General features: G+C 46.2%; 1 protein-coding gene across 1 annotated transcript in view; it reads right to left on the bottom strand.

Annotated features, from left to right (window-relative positions):
* The window catches only part of sfrp5 (secreted frizzled-related protein 5), an 84905-nt gene that overhangs the window by 52962 nt on the left and 13565 nt on the right, over nucleotides 1-18378 (bottom strand). The window contains exon 2 of the mRNA XM_072557154.1: nucleotides 238-315. Within this exon, the coding sequence (XP_072413255.1) occupies nucleotides 238-315 (78 nt within the window). The remainder of the gene's footprint in view (nucleotides 1-237; nucleotides 316-18378) is intronic.

Raw genomic sequence — 18378 nt, 5'->3', positions numbered from 1 at the left:
CAGACCCGCAGTGATGTGTTTGACTCTTAAATGCCCTCAGGGTAATTAGGATGACCCATAAATGATGGTTTAGCCATTGCCATCCATACCTTGTGAGCTTGTACTAAAATAAAATTCTCAGCCATTGGATGAGTGAGTTTAGATGATGCTAGAACATTCAGTGGGTGTTTGTCACAGACATTGCTGTTCGCACTCCGAGTGAAGAAAGATTGGGAGCAGGTTGGGCAAAGGACTCACCAAATTCACTCGCACAGAAGTGTTCCAGAATGACGTCTGCCTTCATCTCATTATCGCATGGAGGACAAATCTTTGAGACTGCAGTGAGGGAACAGACAAAATCAAGAAGGTTAAGGATCTTCATTTCTGACTTGGGGATTATAGTCAAGCATTAAAACCACATCAATCTGGTTTATTCATTGTTTCACCAGTGCTCCCCATCCCCATCACCGACCTCCCAGATACGTGGAAAACCACCACCTGCAAGTTCCCCTCTAAACCATACCCCACCCTACCTTGGAAATATGTTGGCATTCCTTCACTATTGCTGGATCAAAATACCCAAACTCCTATCCTAATAGCACTGTGGGTGTACTTACAGGATGATTTACTTATCGACCACAGCGGTTCAAGATGGTGGCTCACTACTACATTTTTGAGGTAAATTAAGGACGGGCAACAACTTTAGAATCCCTACAGTGTGGAAACAGACCCTAACCCAACCAATCCACACCGACCCTCTGAAGAGTATCCCATTCAGACCAATTCCCCTACTCTATATTTACTCCTGACCAATACACCTAATCCAAACATCCCTGAATACTACGGGAAATTTAGCACAGCCAATTTGCTTAACCTGCACATCTTTGGATTGTGGGAGGAAACTAGAGGAAACCTATGTAGACACAGGGAGAATGTGCAAACTGCACACAGACATTTGTCTGAAGGTGGGTCCCTGGTGCTGTGAGGCAGCTGTGCCAACCACCGAGCCACTGTTCCAGCCTCAATCCTGGCTGTGCCAGCGATACCGACATCCTGTGAACCAAGCTATTTTCAAAAGACATGATGCAGATGCAGGGCTCCCTCAGCCTGCCCTTTGGGTGTCCAGACTTGGACCATGCACCCTGGATACCAGACTTGGGGAATAACAAGACTCTGGAACCAAGCAGGATGAGCTCAGCATTTCCTCGGACAGTCTAATTGCAGCACTTGAATGGTTCGGGAATTACATTGAATTTGCAGCACAGAAACAGGCCATTCAGCCCAACTAGTCAATGCTGGTGTTTTATACTCTATCAGAGCATAAACCCTGATGCAAAACATTGCATTTAATAGAAAGACTTGCATTTATATGGCACCTCCCATGCTTTACAGTCACCGGTAGTCTTTTGAAGCTGAGCCAGTACAGACATGATGGGTGGAATGGCCTGTAAAAGTCTATGATGATGACCTATGTTTTGTGATGTTGTCTGAGGTATAAGTATTGACCAGCATACTGGGGTGAAATCTACTCTCTTAGCCCAAAATTCTTTAAAATAATGACTCAGGATCATTGACATAGACCAGGCAGAGAAGATAGAACCTTGGGTTAGCACCTCATCCCAAACATAGCACATCCCAACATTCCAACATTCACTCAGCTTGGCATCCAAACACATCTGAAGGTGCTTCATGGGATATTATCAAGACAATGTTTAACACTGAGCCAGATAAGGACTGCTGCCCAAAAACCTGATCAAAGAAGTGGGTTTTGGAGAGGAGTCTAACGACGGGAAGAAAGTCAAGAAGTTTAGGTGGAGAATTCCGGAATGGGGGACTGGATGATAGAGGGATTGCCTGAAGTGACAGAAGCAGGTGATCTGCTTTGAGAGGCCAGAGTTGGAGATAGTTTGAGAGTTGTCAAGCTGATGGAGGTTACAGAGATGATGAGGATAATTGAGATGGAGGGAAACGTTCAAGGGTGAGCATGAGGGTTTTAAGTCGGAGTTGACAGGGATGTTGGAACCAAAGTAAGTCAGGAATGGGAGGGACTTGTCATATTAATGCTCACCATTGAATAGCAGGGAAATTCCCTTGGTTTCCCACTTTATTCCTCTCGTCTATCAACCAAGCCAATGCAGTCTGGGAGATGGGAGTAGCAACCTGCCCTTTCTCTGTCTCTCCTCCTATTTCCTTCCTCCCATTTCCCTAAATACCCATTAACCGGGAAACAAACAATTTTGGGGCCTACAAGATAGAATTGAAGGAGAGAGAAAACAAGTAAAGCAGTGGGTTTCTGATCTCAAACTGAATTCAAGCTTACAAGAAAAGGACTGAATATCTTAGATCCTTTAAATTCTAGCAAAGCCTTAGATGATATCTGGAGGACTTAATTAAATTGAGCTTAATTCAAATATTAAAACATTGTTATCTTAAATCTCACTAAATTAAATTACTTCATGGCAATAATATTAGCTCTGACCTTTGATAACTGTCAGATGAAATGTTCTCTCGGTACACAGAAAGCATGTAGTGGCAGTTCCAAGTGAAGATAAATTGCATTTAGATGATGTTATAGAATCAGAGAGTCATAGAGATATACAGCATGGAAACAGACCTTTTGGTCCAACCCGTCCATGCTGACCAGATATCCCAATCCAATCAAGTCCAACCTGCCAACACCCAGCCCATATCCCTCCAAACCCTTCCTATTCATATACCCATCCAAATGCCTCTTAAATGTTGCAATTGTACCAGCCTCCACCACTTCCTCTGGCAGCTCTTCCCATACACGTAACACCCTCTGCATGAAAAGGTTGCCCCTTAGGTCTCTTTTATATCTTTCCCCTCTCACCCTAAACCAATGCCCTCTAGTTTTAACTCCCCCACCCCAGGGAAAAGACTTTGCCTATTTATCTTATCCATGCCGCTCATGATTTTATAAACCTCTATAAGGTCACCCCTCAGCTTCCGATGCTCCAGGGAAAACAGCCCTAAGCCTATTCAGCCTCTCCCTATAGCTCAGATCCTCTAATCCTGGCAACATCCTTGTAAATCTTTTCTGAACCCTTTCACGTTTCACAATATCTTTCTGATAGGAAGGAGACCAGATTGCACACAGTGGCCTAACCAATGTCCTGTACAGCCACAACATGACCTCCCAACTCCTGTACTCAATACTTTGACCAATAAAGGAAAACATACCAAACATCTTCTTCACTATCCTATCTATCCACCACTTTCAAGGAGCTATGAACCTGCACTCCAAGGTTTCTTTGTTCAGCAACACTCCCTAGGACCTTACTATTAAGTGTATAATCTTCGAGGAGAAAGTGAGGACTGCAGATGCTGGAGATCAGAGCTGAAAATGTGTTGCTGGAAAAGCGCAGCAGGTCAGGCAGCATCCAAGGAACAGGAGAATCGACGTTTCGGGCATCAGCCCTTCTTCAGGAATGAGGAACGTGTGTCCAGCAGGCTAAGATAAAAGGTAGGGAGGAGGGACTTGGGGGAGGGGTGTTGGGAATGCGATAGGTGGAGGGAGGTCAAGGTGAGGGTGATAGGCCAGAGTGGGGTGGGGGCGGAGAGGTGTGGAAGAAGATTGTAGGTTAGGAAGGCGGTGCTGAGTTCGAGGGATTTGACTGAGACAAGGTGGGGGGAGGAGAAATGAGGAAACTGGAGAAATCTGAGTTCATCCCTTGTGGTTGGAGGGTTCCCAGGCAGAAGATGAGGCACTCTTCCTCCAACCGTCGTGTTGCTATGGTCTGGCGGTGGAGGAGTCCAAGGACCTGCATGTCCTTTGTGGAGTGGGAGGGGGAGTTGAAGTGTTGGGCTATGGGGTGGTTGGGTTGGTTGGTCCGGGTGTCCCAGAGGTGTTCTCTGGAACGTTCCGCAAGTAGGCGGCCTGTCTCCCCAATATAGAGGAGGCCACATCAGGTGCAGCGGATGCAATAGATGTGTGGAGGTGCAGCTGAATTTGTGGTGGATATGGAAGTGTCCCTTGGGGCCTTGGAGGGAAGTAAGGGGTGAGGTGTGGGCACAAGTTTTGCATTTCTTGCGGTTGCAGGGGAAGGTGCCGGGAGTGGAGGTTCGGTTGGTGGGGGGTGTGGACCTGACGAGGGAGTCACGGAGGGAGTGGTCTTTTCGGAATGCTGATAGGGGAGGGGAGGGAAATATGTCCTTGGTGGTGGGGTCCATTTGGAGGTGGCGGAAATGACGGCGGATGATACGCTGAACATGGAGGTTGGTGGGGTGGTAGGTGAGGACCAGTGGGGTTCGGTCCTGGTGGCGGTTGGAGGGGTGGGGATCAAGGGCAGAGGAGCGGGAAGTGGAAGAGATGCGGTGAAGAGCATCGTCGACTACGTCTGGGGGGAAATTGCGGTCTTTGAAGAAGGAGGCCATCTGGGTGGTACAGTTTTGGAACTGGTCCTCCTGGGAGCAGATGCGGCGGAGATGAAGGAATTGGGAATATGGGATGGCGTTTTTACAGGGGACAGGGTGGGAGGAGGTGTGTCTAGGTAGCTGTGGGAGTCGGTTGGTTTATAGTAAATGTCCGTGTTGATTTGTTCGCCCGAGATAGAAATGGAAAGGTCTAGGAAGGGGATGGAGGAGTCTGAGACGGTCCAGGTGAATTTGAGGTTGGGGTGGAAAGTGTTGGTAAAGTGGATGAACTGTTCAACCTCCTCGTGGGAGCACGAGGCAGCGCCGATACAGTCATCGATGTAGCGGAGGAAAAGGTGAGGGGTGGGGCCAGTGTAGCTGCGGAAGATGGACTGTTCCATATATCCTATGAAGAGGTATTAAGTGTATAAGTCCTGCTAAGATTTGCTTTCCCAAAATGCAGCATCTCACATTTATCTGAATTAAACTCTATCTGCCACTTCTTAGGCACATTGGCCCATCTGATCAAGATCCCATTGTAATCTGAGGTAACCTTCTCCACTGTCCACTACACCTCCAATTTTGGTGCCATCTGCAAACTTACTTACTGTACCTCTTATGCTTGCATCCAAATCATTTATATAAATGATGAAAAGTAGTCAACCCAGCACTGATCCTTGTGGCACTCCACTGGTCACAGGCCTCCAGTCTGAAAAACCACCCTCCTCCAGCACCCTCTGTCTTCTACCTTTGAGCCAGTTCTGTATCCAAATGGCTAGTTCTCCCTATATTCCATGTGATCTAACCTTGCTTACCAGTCTCCCATGGGGAACCTTGTCGAACATCTTACTGAAGTCCATGTAGATCACGTCCACCGCTCTGCCCTCATCAATCCACATTGCTACTTCCTCAAAAGACTCAATCAAGTTTGTGAGACACGATTTCCCATGCACAAAGCCATGTTGACTATCCCTAATCAACATGGGATTTCCTTTCCAAATTTATGTACATTCTGTCCCTCAGGATTTTCTCTCACAACTTGCCCTTCACCAACATCAGGCTCACTGGTCTATAGTTCCCTGGCTTGTCCTTACCACCCTTCTTAAACAGTGGCACCACGTTAGCCAACCTCCAGTCTTTCGGCACCTCACCTGTAACTATCGATAACGTATATATCTCAGCAATGGGCCCAGAAATCACTTCTCTAGCTTCCCACAGAGTTCCGGGGTACGCCTGATCAGGTCCTGGGGATTTATCCGCTTTTATGCATTTCAAGAAATCCAGCACCTCCTCGTCTGAATATGGACATTTTTCAAAATGTCACCATCTATTTCTCTACATTCTATATCTTCCATGTCCTTTTCCACACTGAATGCATAATATTCATTTAGTATCTCCCTGATTCTCATGTGGCTCCACCCAAAGGCCGCCTTGCTGATTTTTGAGGGGCCCTATTATCTCCCTTAATGTATTTGTAAAAATCCTTTGGATTCTCCTTAACTGTAGTTGCCAAAGCTACCTGATGTCCCCTTTTTGCCCTCCTGATTTCCCAGCAAGCCCTGTCTGTCCTCTCAGGTGGTATATGAGATCCAACAGCCATTATTTCAAAGAAGGACATTGATAAATCTCTCCCTGGTGACTTGGCTAGTATTGCATTCCCTCAACCAAAAATAAGCAGAATTTGCAGGATTTGCTGGATAAAAACTGATTTTCCTTTTTATCCTTAGGATTCAGGATTTGCTGGCAAGAACCCACATTTACTGCCCTGCCCTGATTTACACTCGAGAGGTTTATGGTGAGCCATCTTAGAGAATGCCGCTGATTGATTTGTTGATTTTTGTTTTAACTGATTGGTTGATTGATTTTTTAACTGATTGGTTGATTGATTTGACACAACAACCGAGATACAGTGAAAAGTTTTGTCTTGCATACAGCACAGGCAGATCACACCATACAAAATGCTTTCGGGTAATAGAGCACAGCGAGGGCTATAATGTTACGGCTGCAGAGAATGTGCACTTAGACTGAGATCAACATTACACTTAAAACTTAAGAAGTCTAATAACAGCGGGGAAGGAGCTGTTCTTGAATCTGTCGGTTCATGCCTTTAAGCTTTTTTGTACCTTCTGCCCGATGAGAGAGGTTGGTAGAGATTATAACTGGAGTGGAAGGGGTTTTTGATTACAGGCAGATTGTACCATACAAAGTTAATCAGGGTAGCAAAACAGAGTGCAGAATACAGTGTTACAACCGCAGAGAAGGTGCAGAGAAAGAAAGAGAGAGAGAGAGAGAGAGAGCGAGAGAGAGAGACAAGAATTAACGTTTGAGAGCTCCATTCCAAAGTCTGATAACAGCGGGGAAGAAACTGTTCTTGAATCTGAGTGGCTGGAGGGCCATTTCAGAGGCTGGTTAAGACTCAGCCACTTTCCTGTAGATTTGGGAGCCATATGACAGCCAGGAATGGATAAGGATGGCAGACTTCCTACCCTGAACCAGTGAATTTGTGAGCCAGATCGAATTTTACAACAATCTGGACAGTCTCTATTACTGAGACTTGTGTTTTTTTATTCTAGGTTTATTAAATTAGTTGAACTTAATTGCCCCCAGTTGCAATGGTGGGATTTGAACTTGCTTCTCTGGAGCATTTGTCTGGGATTTGGGATTACTCATGTAGCACAGTAGACAGGTATGGTAGCTCAGTGGTCAGCACTGCTGCCTCACAGCTTCAGGGACCCCGAGTTTGATTCCATCCTCGGAGTTTGCACATTGTCGCTGTGCCTGCATGGGTTTCCCCCCACAGTCCAAAGGTCTGCACGGTGGGTGAATTGGCCATGCTAAATTGCCTGCAGTGTGCAGGCTAGGTGGGTTAACCATGGTAAATGCAAGATTATGGGGATAGGCTGAGTCTGGGTGGGATGCTCCTTACAGAGTTGGTGCAGACTCATTGAGCTGATTGGCCTCTTTTTGTGCTGCTGGGATTCTATAGAAACAATGTTGAAGTATCCCTATTGGTTTCCTTACTTACTCCACTGCACCAGAGACCATACTCCAGGTGACAATCACGGGGACATGAGAGCAGCAGTAGGACATTCAGTCGCTTGAGTCTGCTCTGAAATTTTAGATCATGGCGGGTCATTCACCTCAACGCCATCTTCACACATTAATCCCCAACATTAATAACCAGAAATTTATCAATCTCTGTCTTCAACAGGCTCAACAACTGAACTACCGCAGACTTCTGGAGCAGAGAGTTCTCTAGATTCACTGAGTGAAGAAATCCCTCCTCATGGGGCAACACGGTGACTCAGTGGTTAGCACTGCTGCCACACAGCACCAGGGACACAGGTTCAATTCCCGCCTCAGGCAACTGTCTGTGTGGAGTTTGCACATTCTCCCTGTGTCTGCGTGGGTTTCCTCCAGGTGTTCTGGTTTCCTCCCACAGTCCAAAGATGTGCAGGTCAAGCGAATTGGCTTTGCTAAATTGCCCATAGTGTTAGGTGCATTAGTCAGAGGGAAATGGGTCTGGGTGGGTTGCTCTTTGGAGGGTCGGTGTGGACTTGTTGGGCCAAAGGACCTGTTTCCACACTGTAGGGAATCTAATCTAATCTAATCTATTCTCAGTCTGAGACAGTGTGCTCTTGTTCTAGACCCCAACTCTCAGGGGAAACATTCTCTCTCCATCTGCACTGCCTATCCCTTGGAAGATTTGTGAGGGCTGAATCTTACCAGAAATTGACTGTGACATTTTTGATGAATGTCATAGAGGGTTCTGTCCTCCAGACATTTCGTGCTACTTTCCTCAGTTCCCCATATTATCGGTTGCATCCTGCCCCTGATGGTGACCACTCGTGATCTCCCACTGGCCACAGGCAGACATCTGGGCCGCTGCGGGAAGCCCTGGGATTCCTGGTGCTGGAGTTATCTTTAAAGCCCAGCGGGGTACCTGCCTGTTACCCCAGATGTGTTAGATAGAGGGTAATTGGCAGCTCAAGTTGTGAACGTACACTTAGAGGTCCTACCAGACAGGGGGCACTGGCCATGGGGAGGGTGACCTGAGATGTTGGTGACTTGTGGAACATCAGAGTGACTGGACGTGGGCACAGCCACACAGCTGAGAGGGAACGTTGTTGGTGACTGATGGAGATCAGGAGCAGCAAGGGATGAGTCTGAATTGCCAGGTTACCGTTTGGAATGTCATGCCGGGGATTGTCACCATCTAGTTACTATCCTGAGGGCAGGAGAATGGGAAACTGTACAATGAGGTGAGATGATAAATAATGAGGATATTGATGCATGTGTTCAAATAGGCCTGTTACTAATGAAAACCTCATCACTGTTCTTCACTTGCTCAGAAAGTGGGACTTTTGTTCTCTCGACAGCAAGGAGGTTCTCACTGGCCCCGTCACACGAACTTCCTAATTTTCTCATCAATATTCATGTTGTTCAGCGACCGGGAAGAATCTACCTTTACGTTTCTAGGAACTCACCTCTCATTCTTCTGTTCTCCAAAGTGTATAGGATAGCCCAGCCATCTCAGGCAGGCCTAAGTGAGAACTGAAGATGCTGGAGATTAGAGTTGAGATTAGAGTGGAGCTGGAAAATCACAGCAGGTCAGGCAACATCCGAGGAGCAGGAAGTACATGGTTGAAGAGCTTCAGGGCAGAGGAGTTGACCTGGGGGTTGCAGTGAGAGAGAGACTCACTGAGATACTTGTAGAGAGAGAGGAGGAGAACCTTTTCAAGGTAGACTTCCTGCTTCAAGGATGCTCCTTGGATGTTGCCTGACCTGCTAAGCTTTTCCAGCACCACTCTAATCATCTCAAGAATCAGTTTGGTTAACGTCCACTACATTTCCTGTACAACCAGCATATCGTTCCTTAAGCAATGAACCTCCAGGAGCTGTCTAACCAGTGTTCTATACAACTGAAGCAAGACCTCCTTGCTCCTGTACTCAAACGCTCTTGTGATAAAAGTTAATGTATTGTTTGTATTCTGAAATGCTCACTGTGAAAAACATTTTACCAGACATCCAAACATTAACTCTGCTTCTCTCTCCATAGATGCTGCCAGATTTGCTGAGTTTCCCCATCAATTCATTGCTTGATAATGAGGGGAAATAATTTGCATATTGTTAGAGATATGGGGGATAGTGTGGGAAAACTATGTCAAGATGGATGGTTTACCACAATCTAGAATAGTGGGGTAGGCTTTTTAAAAACATTATTCCCAGGATGAGGGCATCGCTACTGGGACAGTATTTATTGTCCATTTCAGAGTAAATCACATGGGTCTGGAGTCACATGTAGGCGAGACCAGGTGAGGATGGTCGTCTCTTTCCCTGAAGGTCATTGGTGAACCAGATGGGTTCTTCTGACAATTAACAATGGATTCATGGTCATCATTAGACTCTTAATTCCAGATTTTTTATTGGATTCAAACTCTACCATCTGTCACGGCGGGATTTGAACCTGGGTCGCCAGCACATTACCTGGGTCTCTGGATTAACAATCCAGCAATAATACCACTCAAGGGGCTGAATGGCCTGATGCCAGCTTCCTAAAGCTGACCCTCCCCCACAGTCAAATGCTCATACAAGGAACTGTTGATTTGAACTAACCCTTGGGCGCTGGTGTATCAGTTCCTTGACACGTTAACTGCTCTGAAACATTATTAATAGAGTCTCCCATATATCACCTGAGTAAATAACTGTGTGTGTTTGCCTCCACTGAATTGAATATCCATTCAGAATAATGGAGTACCGTTCATTACTTTTGGCTGGTTATTATAAACATAATGCTCACTGGAGGACAATGATGAATCTGTGCCAAGTGTGTTTTAATTCGCAATTCTCTCCCATTGTCTATTCAGGTGTATATATCGCCCACATACAGAAAACGCATTGCCTTTTCAGCAGCTGCTGGGTTTCTTTGAGGTCAGAGTTCCCCTTGGGGTCTGCGCCAATCTGAGTTCCAGGCTCTTCGTGTATGACAGCTCTTCCTCATTACTATCAGGGAGAGGACGTTTTTCCACCAGAGCCATTGCGGCCATTGTTTAAGGAGGGGGTTAACAAACTAAATTCATGCATTTAATGAAAATGTCAGGCTAGATATTTTAAAGCAGGGATAGTTATGTTAGATTCTGGTCTCTTGCACAGTGACTTGGTCCACCATGCCTGGAACCTATAGATTCTGAAATTCAATTCCCCCTATATTAAGGTGTTCCTTAAAACCTCCCTCTTTGGTCACCAGTGTCAGAAATGGTGGTGTACAGTGGTAAGGACGCAGGGCTAGTAATTCGTTTGAAATAGTAGGCCATTTGGTCCATCGATCCTACTCTGCCATTCAATAGGATCATGGCTAATCCAATTTTCCTCACACATCCTTTCTTCATCACCCTTGGTTCCCTTGACTCTGAGGAGATGGGTTTGAAACATACCACAGCAGGTGGGGAAATTTGAATTTAATAAAATCCTGCAGCTAAAGCATATATGTGGCGATTGACAATTATTGTTAAAAATCTATTTGTTATAATGTCCATCGGGGTAGGAAGTCTGCTGTAATATCTGGTATAGCCTATGCGTGACACACAGCAATGTGGTTGATCCTTAACTGCCTCTAGGCAATTAGGCTGGTCTCTCCAGCAACACCCACATCCTAGGAAAAAAATTTAAAAATTCCTCTCATGCCTCCATGTCAAATTTTGTTCGACAATGTCAAGCAGTTTGGAAGGATTAATTTTGCTCCAGTAAAGGCCTGGTTTAAATGCTGAAGACAGAAGGAGGGGAACCAGACTGTCCTTACTTTGTCTTCTCTGTTGCTACTGCAAATCGAAAAGTGCAACATCTCCTTTATGAGGCTTTGTAAAACCCAAGTAAATGTAATATTGAATAACTATCGCACTAAATACATGGAAAAACACAAGGGTACTGGGAGAGGAAGCAGGAGATTGGCAGTGGGAAATGATGCTCCTTTGATCAGAGAATTTCTACAGTATGGAAGCAAGTCATTTGGCCCACACCAACCCTCCAAAGAATATCCTACCCAAACCCAGCCTCCTACCCTATAATCCTACATTCCCTAACCTGCACAGCCCTGAACACTATAGGCAATTTTCCATGGCCAATCCACATAACCTGCCCAGCCCTGAACACTATAGGCAATTTCCCACCACCAATCCACCTAACCTGCCCAGCCCTGAACACTATAGGCAATTTCCCAGGGCCAATCCACCTAACCTGCACAGCCCTGAACACAATAGGCAATTTCCCATGGCCAATCCACCTAACCTGCACATCCCTGAACACTATAGGCAATTTCCCATGGCCAATCCACCTAACCTGCACAGCCCTGAACACTATAGGCAATTTCCCAGGGCCAATCCACCTAACCTGCACAGCCCTGAACACTATAGGCAATTTCCCACCACCAATCCACCTAACCTGCACAGCCCTGAACACTATAGGCAATTTCTCACGGCCAATCCACCTAACCTGCACAGCCCTGAACACTATAGGCAATTTCCCACCGCCAATCCACCTAACCTGCACAGCCCTGGACACTATAGGCAATTTCCCATGGCCAGTTCACCTAACCTGCACAGCCCTGGACACTATAGGCAATTTCCCATGGCCAATCCACCTAACCTGCACATCCCTGAACACTATAGGCAATTTCCCACGGCCAATCCACCTAACCTGCACAGCCCTGAACACTATAGGCAATTTCCCATGGCCAATCCACCTAACCTGCACAGCCCTGGACACAATGGGCAATTTCCCACGGCCAATCCACCTAACCTGCACAGCCCTGAACACTATAGGCAATTTCCCATGGCCAATCCACCTAACCTGCACAGCCCTGGACACAATGGGCAATTTCCCACGGCCAATCCACATAACCTGCACAGCCTTGGACACTATAGGCAACTTTCCATGGCCAATCCACCTAACCTGCACAGCCCTGGACACTATAGGCAATTTCCCACGGCCAATCCACTTAACCTGCACAGCCCTGGACACTATAGGCAATTTCCCAGGGCCAATCCACCTAACCTGCACAGCCCTGGACACTATAGGCAATATCCCACTGCCAATCCACCTAACCTGCACAGCCCTGAACACTATAGGCAATTTCCCACGGCCAATCCACCCAACCTACACAGCCCTGGACACTATAGGTAATTTCCCATGGCCAATCCACCTAACCTACACAGCCCTGAACCCTATAGGCAATTTCCCACGGCCAATCCACCCAACCTACACAGCCCTGGACACTATAGGTAATTTCCCATGGCCAATCCACCTAACCTACACAGCCCTGAACCCTATAGGCAATTTCCCACGGCCAATCCACCCAACCTACACAGCCCTGGACACTATAGGCAATTTCCCATAGCCAATCCACCTAACCTGCACAGCCCTGGACACTATAGGCAATTTCCCACGGCCAATCCACCTAACCTGCACAGTCCCGAACACTATAGGCAATTTCCCATGGCCAGTCCACCTAACCTGCACAGCCCTGGACACTATAGGCAATTTCCCATGGCCAATCCACCTAACCTGCACATCATTTGACATGAGAGATAAACTGTAGCCCCTGGTGGAAAGCCACACACGCACACACGCACGCACACACGCATACACACACACACGCACCCACATGCACACACACACGCACACACACACACGCACGCTCACGCACACACACACACACGCACACGCACACACGCACACACACGCACCCACATGCACACACACACGCACACACACACATGCACACGCACACAGAATGGGCAAACACCATACAGTCACCTGAGGGTAGAATGGACCAACTAGCTTCCTGCTGGATCGTAAGAGCTCTGGGATTCTGTTTCGGTGTGTTCTAGCCATCCGAATGAGCATGTCACTGCTTGTCTTCACCCTGTCACCCTGCACATTCTTCCTTCTCAGTTAACAGCCCAGGTCCTTTCTCACTGCTTCAATGGGACATGTCTCCAACACACTCTTGGACAATGCATTCCAGAATTCCAAATTCCACTCAACCTGTGCAGGTGATGGATTTGTGTTTGAAGTTTCTAACTGTGTAACACAATCACTGATACCATTTCCCTGCTGAGACATCCACTGGTGAGAGCATGATAAGTAGTATCTCCTTATTTCTGTTATACATCAACCACACTCTGTCTACAGGCTTGTTCCTGTGTCTGACAAAACTCAAGTTGTAGCAGTAAGAAACCAAACTGGGCAGTCACCTTCATGACTGGTTTGAGCAAGTTATCAGGAATGGTCTGACAGAATGAGATTGAGTTGACTGAAAATGATTTTGACATATTTTCAAACTCTTTCTGTTTTGAACTTCATGCTGATAAGTTTGTTGGTATGTTTCACTGACTAGATTATTGACTTGTTTATCTGAAGATCACATTCTGTTTTCGTTAATCAAGTGGCCATGAAACAGTCCTTCCTAAGTAAATAAATTCATTCCATGCAGGTAAGGAATGTATGGTTTCATCTGGGTGTCTAACTGAATTGATTAACACCAGTGAACATGTCATTGACGTTGTCTTAGTGACAGTAACTGAGTGGACAAAGCAGCCAGGATCTCCTTTGTGAGTACCACCCAAGGTACCCTGCTGAAAACTGTGTCCATGTGTCTGTCTCTGCATCCCCAGTGTGATTGTGCTTTTCAGGGTCCGTGTGTGTGTGTGTGTTTATGTAAATCTGTATCACTGTGTGTATTTATCAGTGTCCGTCTGTGTGTGTATCAATGTGTTTGTGGTTGTATATTTGTGCATGTGCATCAATATGTGTACATCTGTGTGTATGTATGTATGTCTGTGTGCATATCTGTGTGCGTATATGCATGTGTATGTCTGAGCGTGTCTCTCTGTGTGTAACTGTCTGTATGTGTGTCTGTGTATGTGTGTCTGTTTGTGCCCCTCTGTGTATCTTTCTGTGTGTGTATCTGTGTGAGTGTGTCTGTGTGTGTATGCATGTGTGTGTATGTCTGTGTGTGTGTGTGTATGTATGTCTGTGTGTGCGTGTCTGTCTGTGTATCTGTGTGTGTATGTGCATGTGTGTGTCTCTATGTGTGTCTTTGATTATGTCTCTCTGTGTCTGTGTGCGTGTCTGTCTGTGTGTTTCTGTGTGACTCTGAGTGTATCTGTGTTTGTTTGTATGTGTATGTGTGCCTGTGTGTGTATCTGTCTGTATATGTGTATGTCTGTATGTGTGTGCATCAGTGTGTATGTCTGTATAAATGTGTGTGTGTATGTGTCTGTGTGTCTGTGTATGTGAGTGTCTGTGTGTGTCTATGTATGTGTATGTCTGTATATGTGTGTCTGTGTGTATATCTGTCTGTGTACATGTATGTCTGTATATGTGTATACCTGCTTGTGAATGTGTCTGTGTGTATATCTGTCTGTGTATGTTTGTGTGTGTGTGGAGTTGGGGGGGTGGGGGGTGGGGAGGATGTCATAAAGCCCTGGAAAGTTCTGTTTCTCAAGTATTTATCCAATTCCTTTTTTGAAAGATGCTGCTGAATCTTTCAAACAAGCACTTCCAGACTCAGATACCATCAGTCTGCGAAGGGGGTGGGGAGGGAGGGTGTAGAATCTTTTTGTTTGACTAGCAGCCTGCTCTTTTCATCCTCTAAATGATCGAAAGCAATGGTCCAGTGAGGTACCTGTATCCGAGAACTACCAGGGAAGAAAGCAGCAGGATCTTGGTAGCTCAGTGAGGAACTGTCAACTCAACAGCTCCTCTCTTCATTCCTTTCCTGATGAAGGGCTTTTGCCAGAAACATCGATTTTCCTGCTCCTCGGATGCTGCCTGACCTGCTGAACTTTTCCAGCACCACTCTGATCTCAACTCATTCCTTTCCCTGCCCACCTATGCCCTCTACAGGGCAGGAACCTGAACTGCTACCACTGACCTGGGTTCATCAAAACAATGGTGAAAAAAACAACCAGGGTCATGCGTGGAGTCGGAGTTCATAAAACCTCATATTTATATAGTTAAAAATCACACAACACCAGGTCATAGTCCAACAGGTTTATTTGAAGGTACAAGCGTTTAGAGTATTACTCTTTTGTCAGGTAGTTAGTGGGGCAGTGCTCCAAAAGCTTGTCCTACCAGTGTTAGTTGATAACCTGGTGTTGTGCACCTCCACATCATATTTACATAAAATTTTTAATGTAATGCAACTTCCTGAGGAACATTACAAAACAAAATATGACTCTGAGCCACATGAGGAGATCTTCTATGAGGTGACCCAAACCTTTGGTCAAGTGGGAGAAAAAAATAGGTCCAAAGAAGTCTGGGTGCTGGAAATCAGAAATTGCTAGAGAAACTCAGCAGGTCAGGCAGCATCTGAGGAGAGAAAGCAGGGTTGATGGGTCCAGTGACTGATTGCAGTAAGGAAATTATTGGTGTATATGGTTGGTCGAAGAGGTGAGTTTTAAGAAGTCTTTTGAAGGAGGACAGAGAGGAGCAGACATGTGGGGAGGGTTGTCCCGAGCTTGGGGTGCAGGCAGCTGAGGACATGGCTGCCAGTAGGTCATTGAGACAAAAGCAGAAAATGCTAGAGAAACTCATCAGGTCAGGTAGAATTTGAGGAGAGAGAACAGAGTTCAGTGGCTTGGCTTTGTCCCGAAGTTTTAAAGAAAGGTCACCTGACTCGAAACGTTAACCCAGTTCTCTCTCCTCAGATTCTGCCAGACCTGCTGAGTTTCTCCAGCACTTTCTGTTTCAGATCTCCAGCATCCACAGTTTCATTTTCGTTTTCACAATAGTCGCCTCAGGCGACTGACTGTGTGGAGTTTGCACATTCTCCCCGTGTCTGCGTGGGTTTCCTCCGGGTACTCTGGTTTCCTCCCACAGTCCAAAAATGTGCAGGTTAGGTGAATTGGCCATGCTAAATTGCCCGTAGTGTTAGGTGCAGGGTAAATGTAGGGGAATGGGTGTGGGTGGGTGCGCTTCGGCGGGTCGGTGTGGACTTGTTGGGCCGAAGGGCCTGTTTCCACGCTGTCAGCAAACTAATAATTCAGAATGGACAGGAGGCCAGAATTTGAGCAATTGAGTGGGTGCAGAGGAGATTTGCCAGAGTCTGGCCTGGGCTGGAGTGATATACCTTTGAAGAGAGACTTTGATAGGTTGAGGGTGTTTCTTTGGAGCAGAGTGGGGAAGCTGATTGAAGTGTACAATGTTGGAGGGGAATAAATTGGGCAGAGAGGAAGGAACTTTTCCCTGCACTAGAGGGATCACTAACCAGGGTTAAGGTAAGGGGCATGAGATTTCGAGGGGATTTAGGGAAGAATTTTTTCACCCAGAAGGTAGTGGATATCTGAAATTCAGGATGGTAGCGGTGGGAACCATCACGCGTTCAAAAAGTATTTATTTGCCTTCTTGAAATGCCAGATCAAACGAGGTGACAGGCCAAGTGCTGCTCTGCCCAGGACCGTAAGCTGAGGAGGTGCCAGTGTTGGACTGGGGCGGACAATGTCAGAAGTCACATGCCATCAGGTTATAATCTAACGGGTTTATTCAAAATCACAAGCTTTCGGAGCCTCACTCCTTTGAAGGAGGAGGAGGACTTGACGAAGGAGCAGCGCTCCAAAAGCTTCTGATTTCAAATAAACCAGTTGGACTATAACCTAGTGTCATGTGACCTCTGCCCAGGAGGAAGAGAGAAACTACAGAGAGTTGTGATTGCAGTCCAGACCATTACGCTGCCAACCTTCCAACCGTCTACACTTGTCTCTGCCTCAGAAAGGCAACAAACATCATCAAAGAACACCCCCCCACACCCCAGTTAGAAATTCTTCCAATTTCTTTCGTCAGACAGGAGGTACAGAAGCATAAACCAGTTCTGAAGAAGGGTCATGCCTGAAACATCAATTCATTTGTTCCTCAGATGCTGCCTGACCTGCTGTGCTTTTTCCAGCTCCATGCTTTACCGACCTGAAACACGCATGCCAACAGGTTTAAGGACAGCTCCTTCCTCGCTGTTTTTAGACTTCTGAATGGACCCCTCAAGCTTCAAATCTAAGGTTGATCTTGCTTTTTGTGCAGCTTCTCTGCAGCCATTCCTCGCTCTGTTCAATCACCCGATGACCTTTGTACGGTACGATCTGCTTGTACTGCACCCAAAACAAAACTTTTCACTGTCCATAGGTACAGGTGACAATAATAAATCAAACCAAACGCTGGGGAATGGGACTAGTTTAGGAAGGTGTTTGATGACCAGCATGGATATGATGGGCTGAGTGGCCACATGCCATGCCATAAAACCCAAAGGCTCGATGAGAGGGTTGTGTGTGTGGAGTAGATTTCTGAGATAGCGAGGGACGAAGCCATGGAAGGTTTTAGAACAAAGATGGGAATTTTAAAATGAAGGCATTTCTCGACTCAGAGCCAAAGTAAGCAGGCACAGGGGTAAGAGTGAAATGGAACCTGGTGTGAGTTAAGACACACATCCCTGAGAAAGAGTGTACTTCCCTCAGACAGACTGCAGCAAAGGTTTACCAGACTAATTTCTTGCTGAAAGGTATTGAAGAGATTGAATAGACAGACGACTGATGCTTCAGAATTCAGAACCAATAAAGATAATTCCCTCTTGGAAATAAACAGACTGGTCATACTAGAGTTCCACATTGAGGAATACCGGACATGTTGGACCCGCATGTGCCTTTTGTAAGTTTTGCTGGTTTTTCTTTCTCATTTGCATGAAAACATGTCAAATTCTTGAGCAGATTGACAGGTAGATGCTGGGACAATGTATACCTTCGGCTGGGGAATTCAATAGATAGGGACACAGTCTCAGAATAAGGGGCAAAATCATTTCGGGCTGAGAGGAATCCTTCATCGCTCAGTGGCTGGTGAATCGTTAGCGGAGAGCTGTGGAGTCTCAGGCAGTGTTTGTATTCTAGTTAGAGATTAATACTTTCTTGGATATGAAGGGATTTGAGGGATATGGGGAGAGCATGGGAAGATGGAGCTGAGGTAAATCAGCCTCATTGTCTGGCC

The sequence above is a fragment of the Chiloscyllium punctatum genome, chromosome 38, assembly GCF_047496795.1.
Source record: "Chiloscyllium punctatum isolate Juve2018m chromosome 38, sChiPun1.3, whole genome shotgun sequence".
Taxonomy (NCBI): domain Eukaryota; kingdom Metazoa; phylum Chordata; class Chondrichthyes; order Orectolobiformes; family Hemiscylliidae; genus Chiloscyllium; species Chiloscyllium punctatum.
The sequence above is the reverse complement of the archived record's forward strand: the minus strand, read 5'-3'. Positions and strand labels throughout refer to the sequence as shown.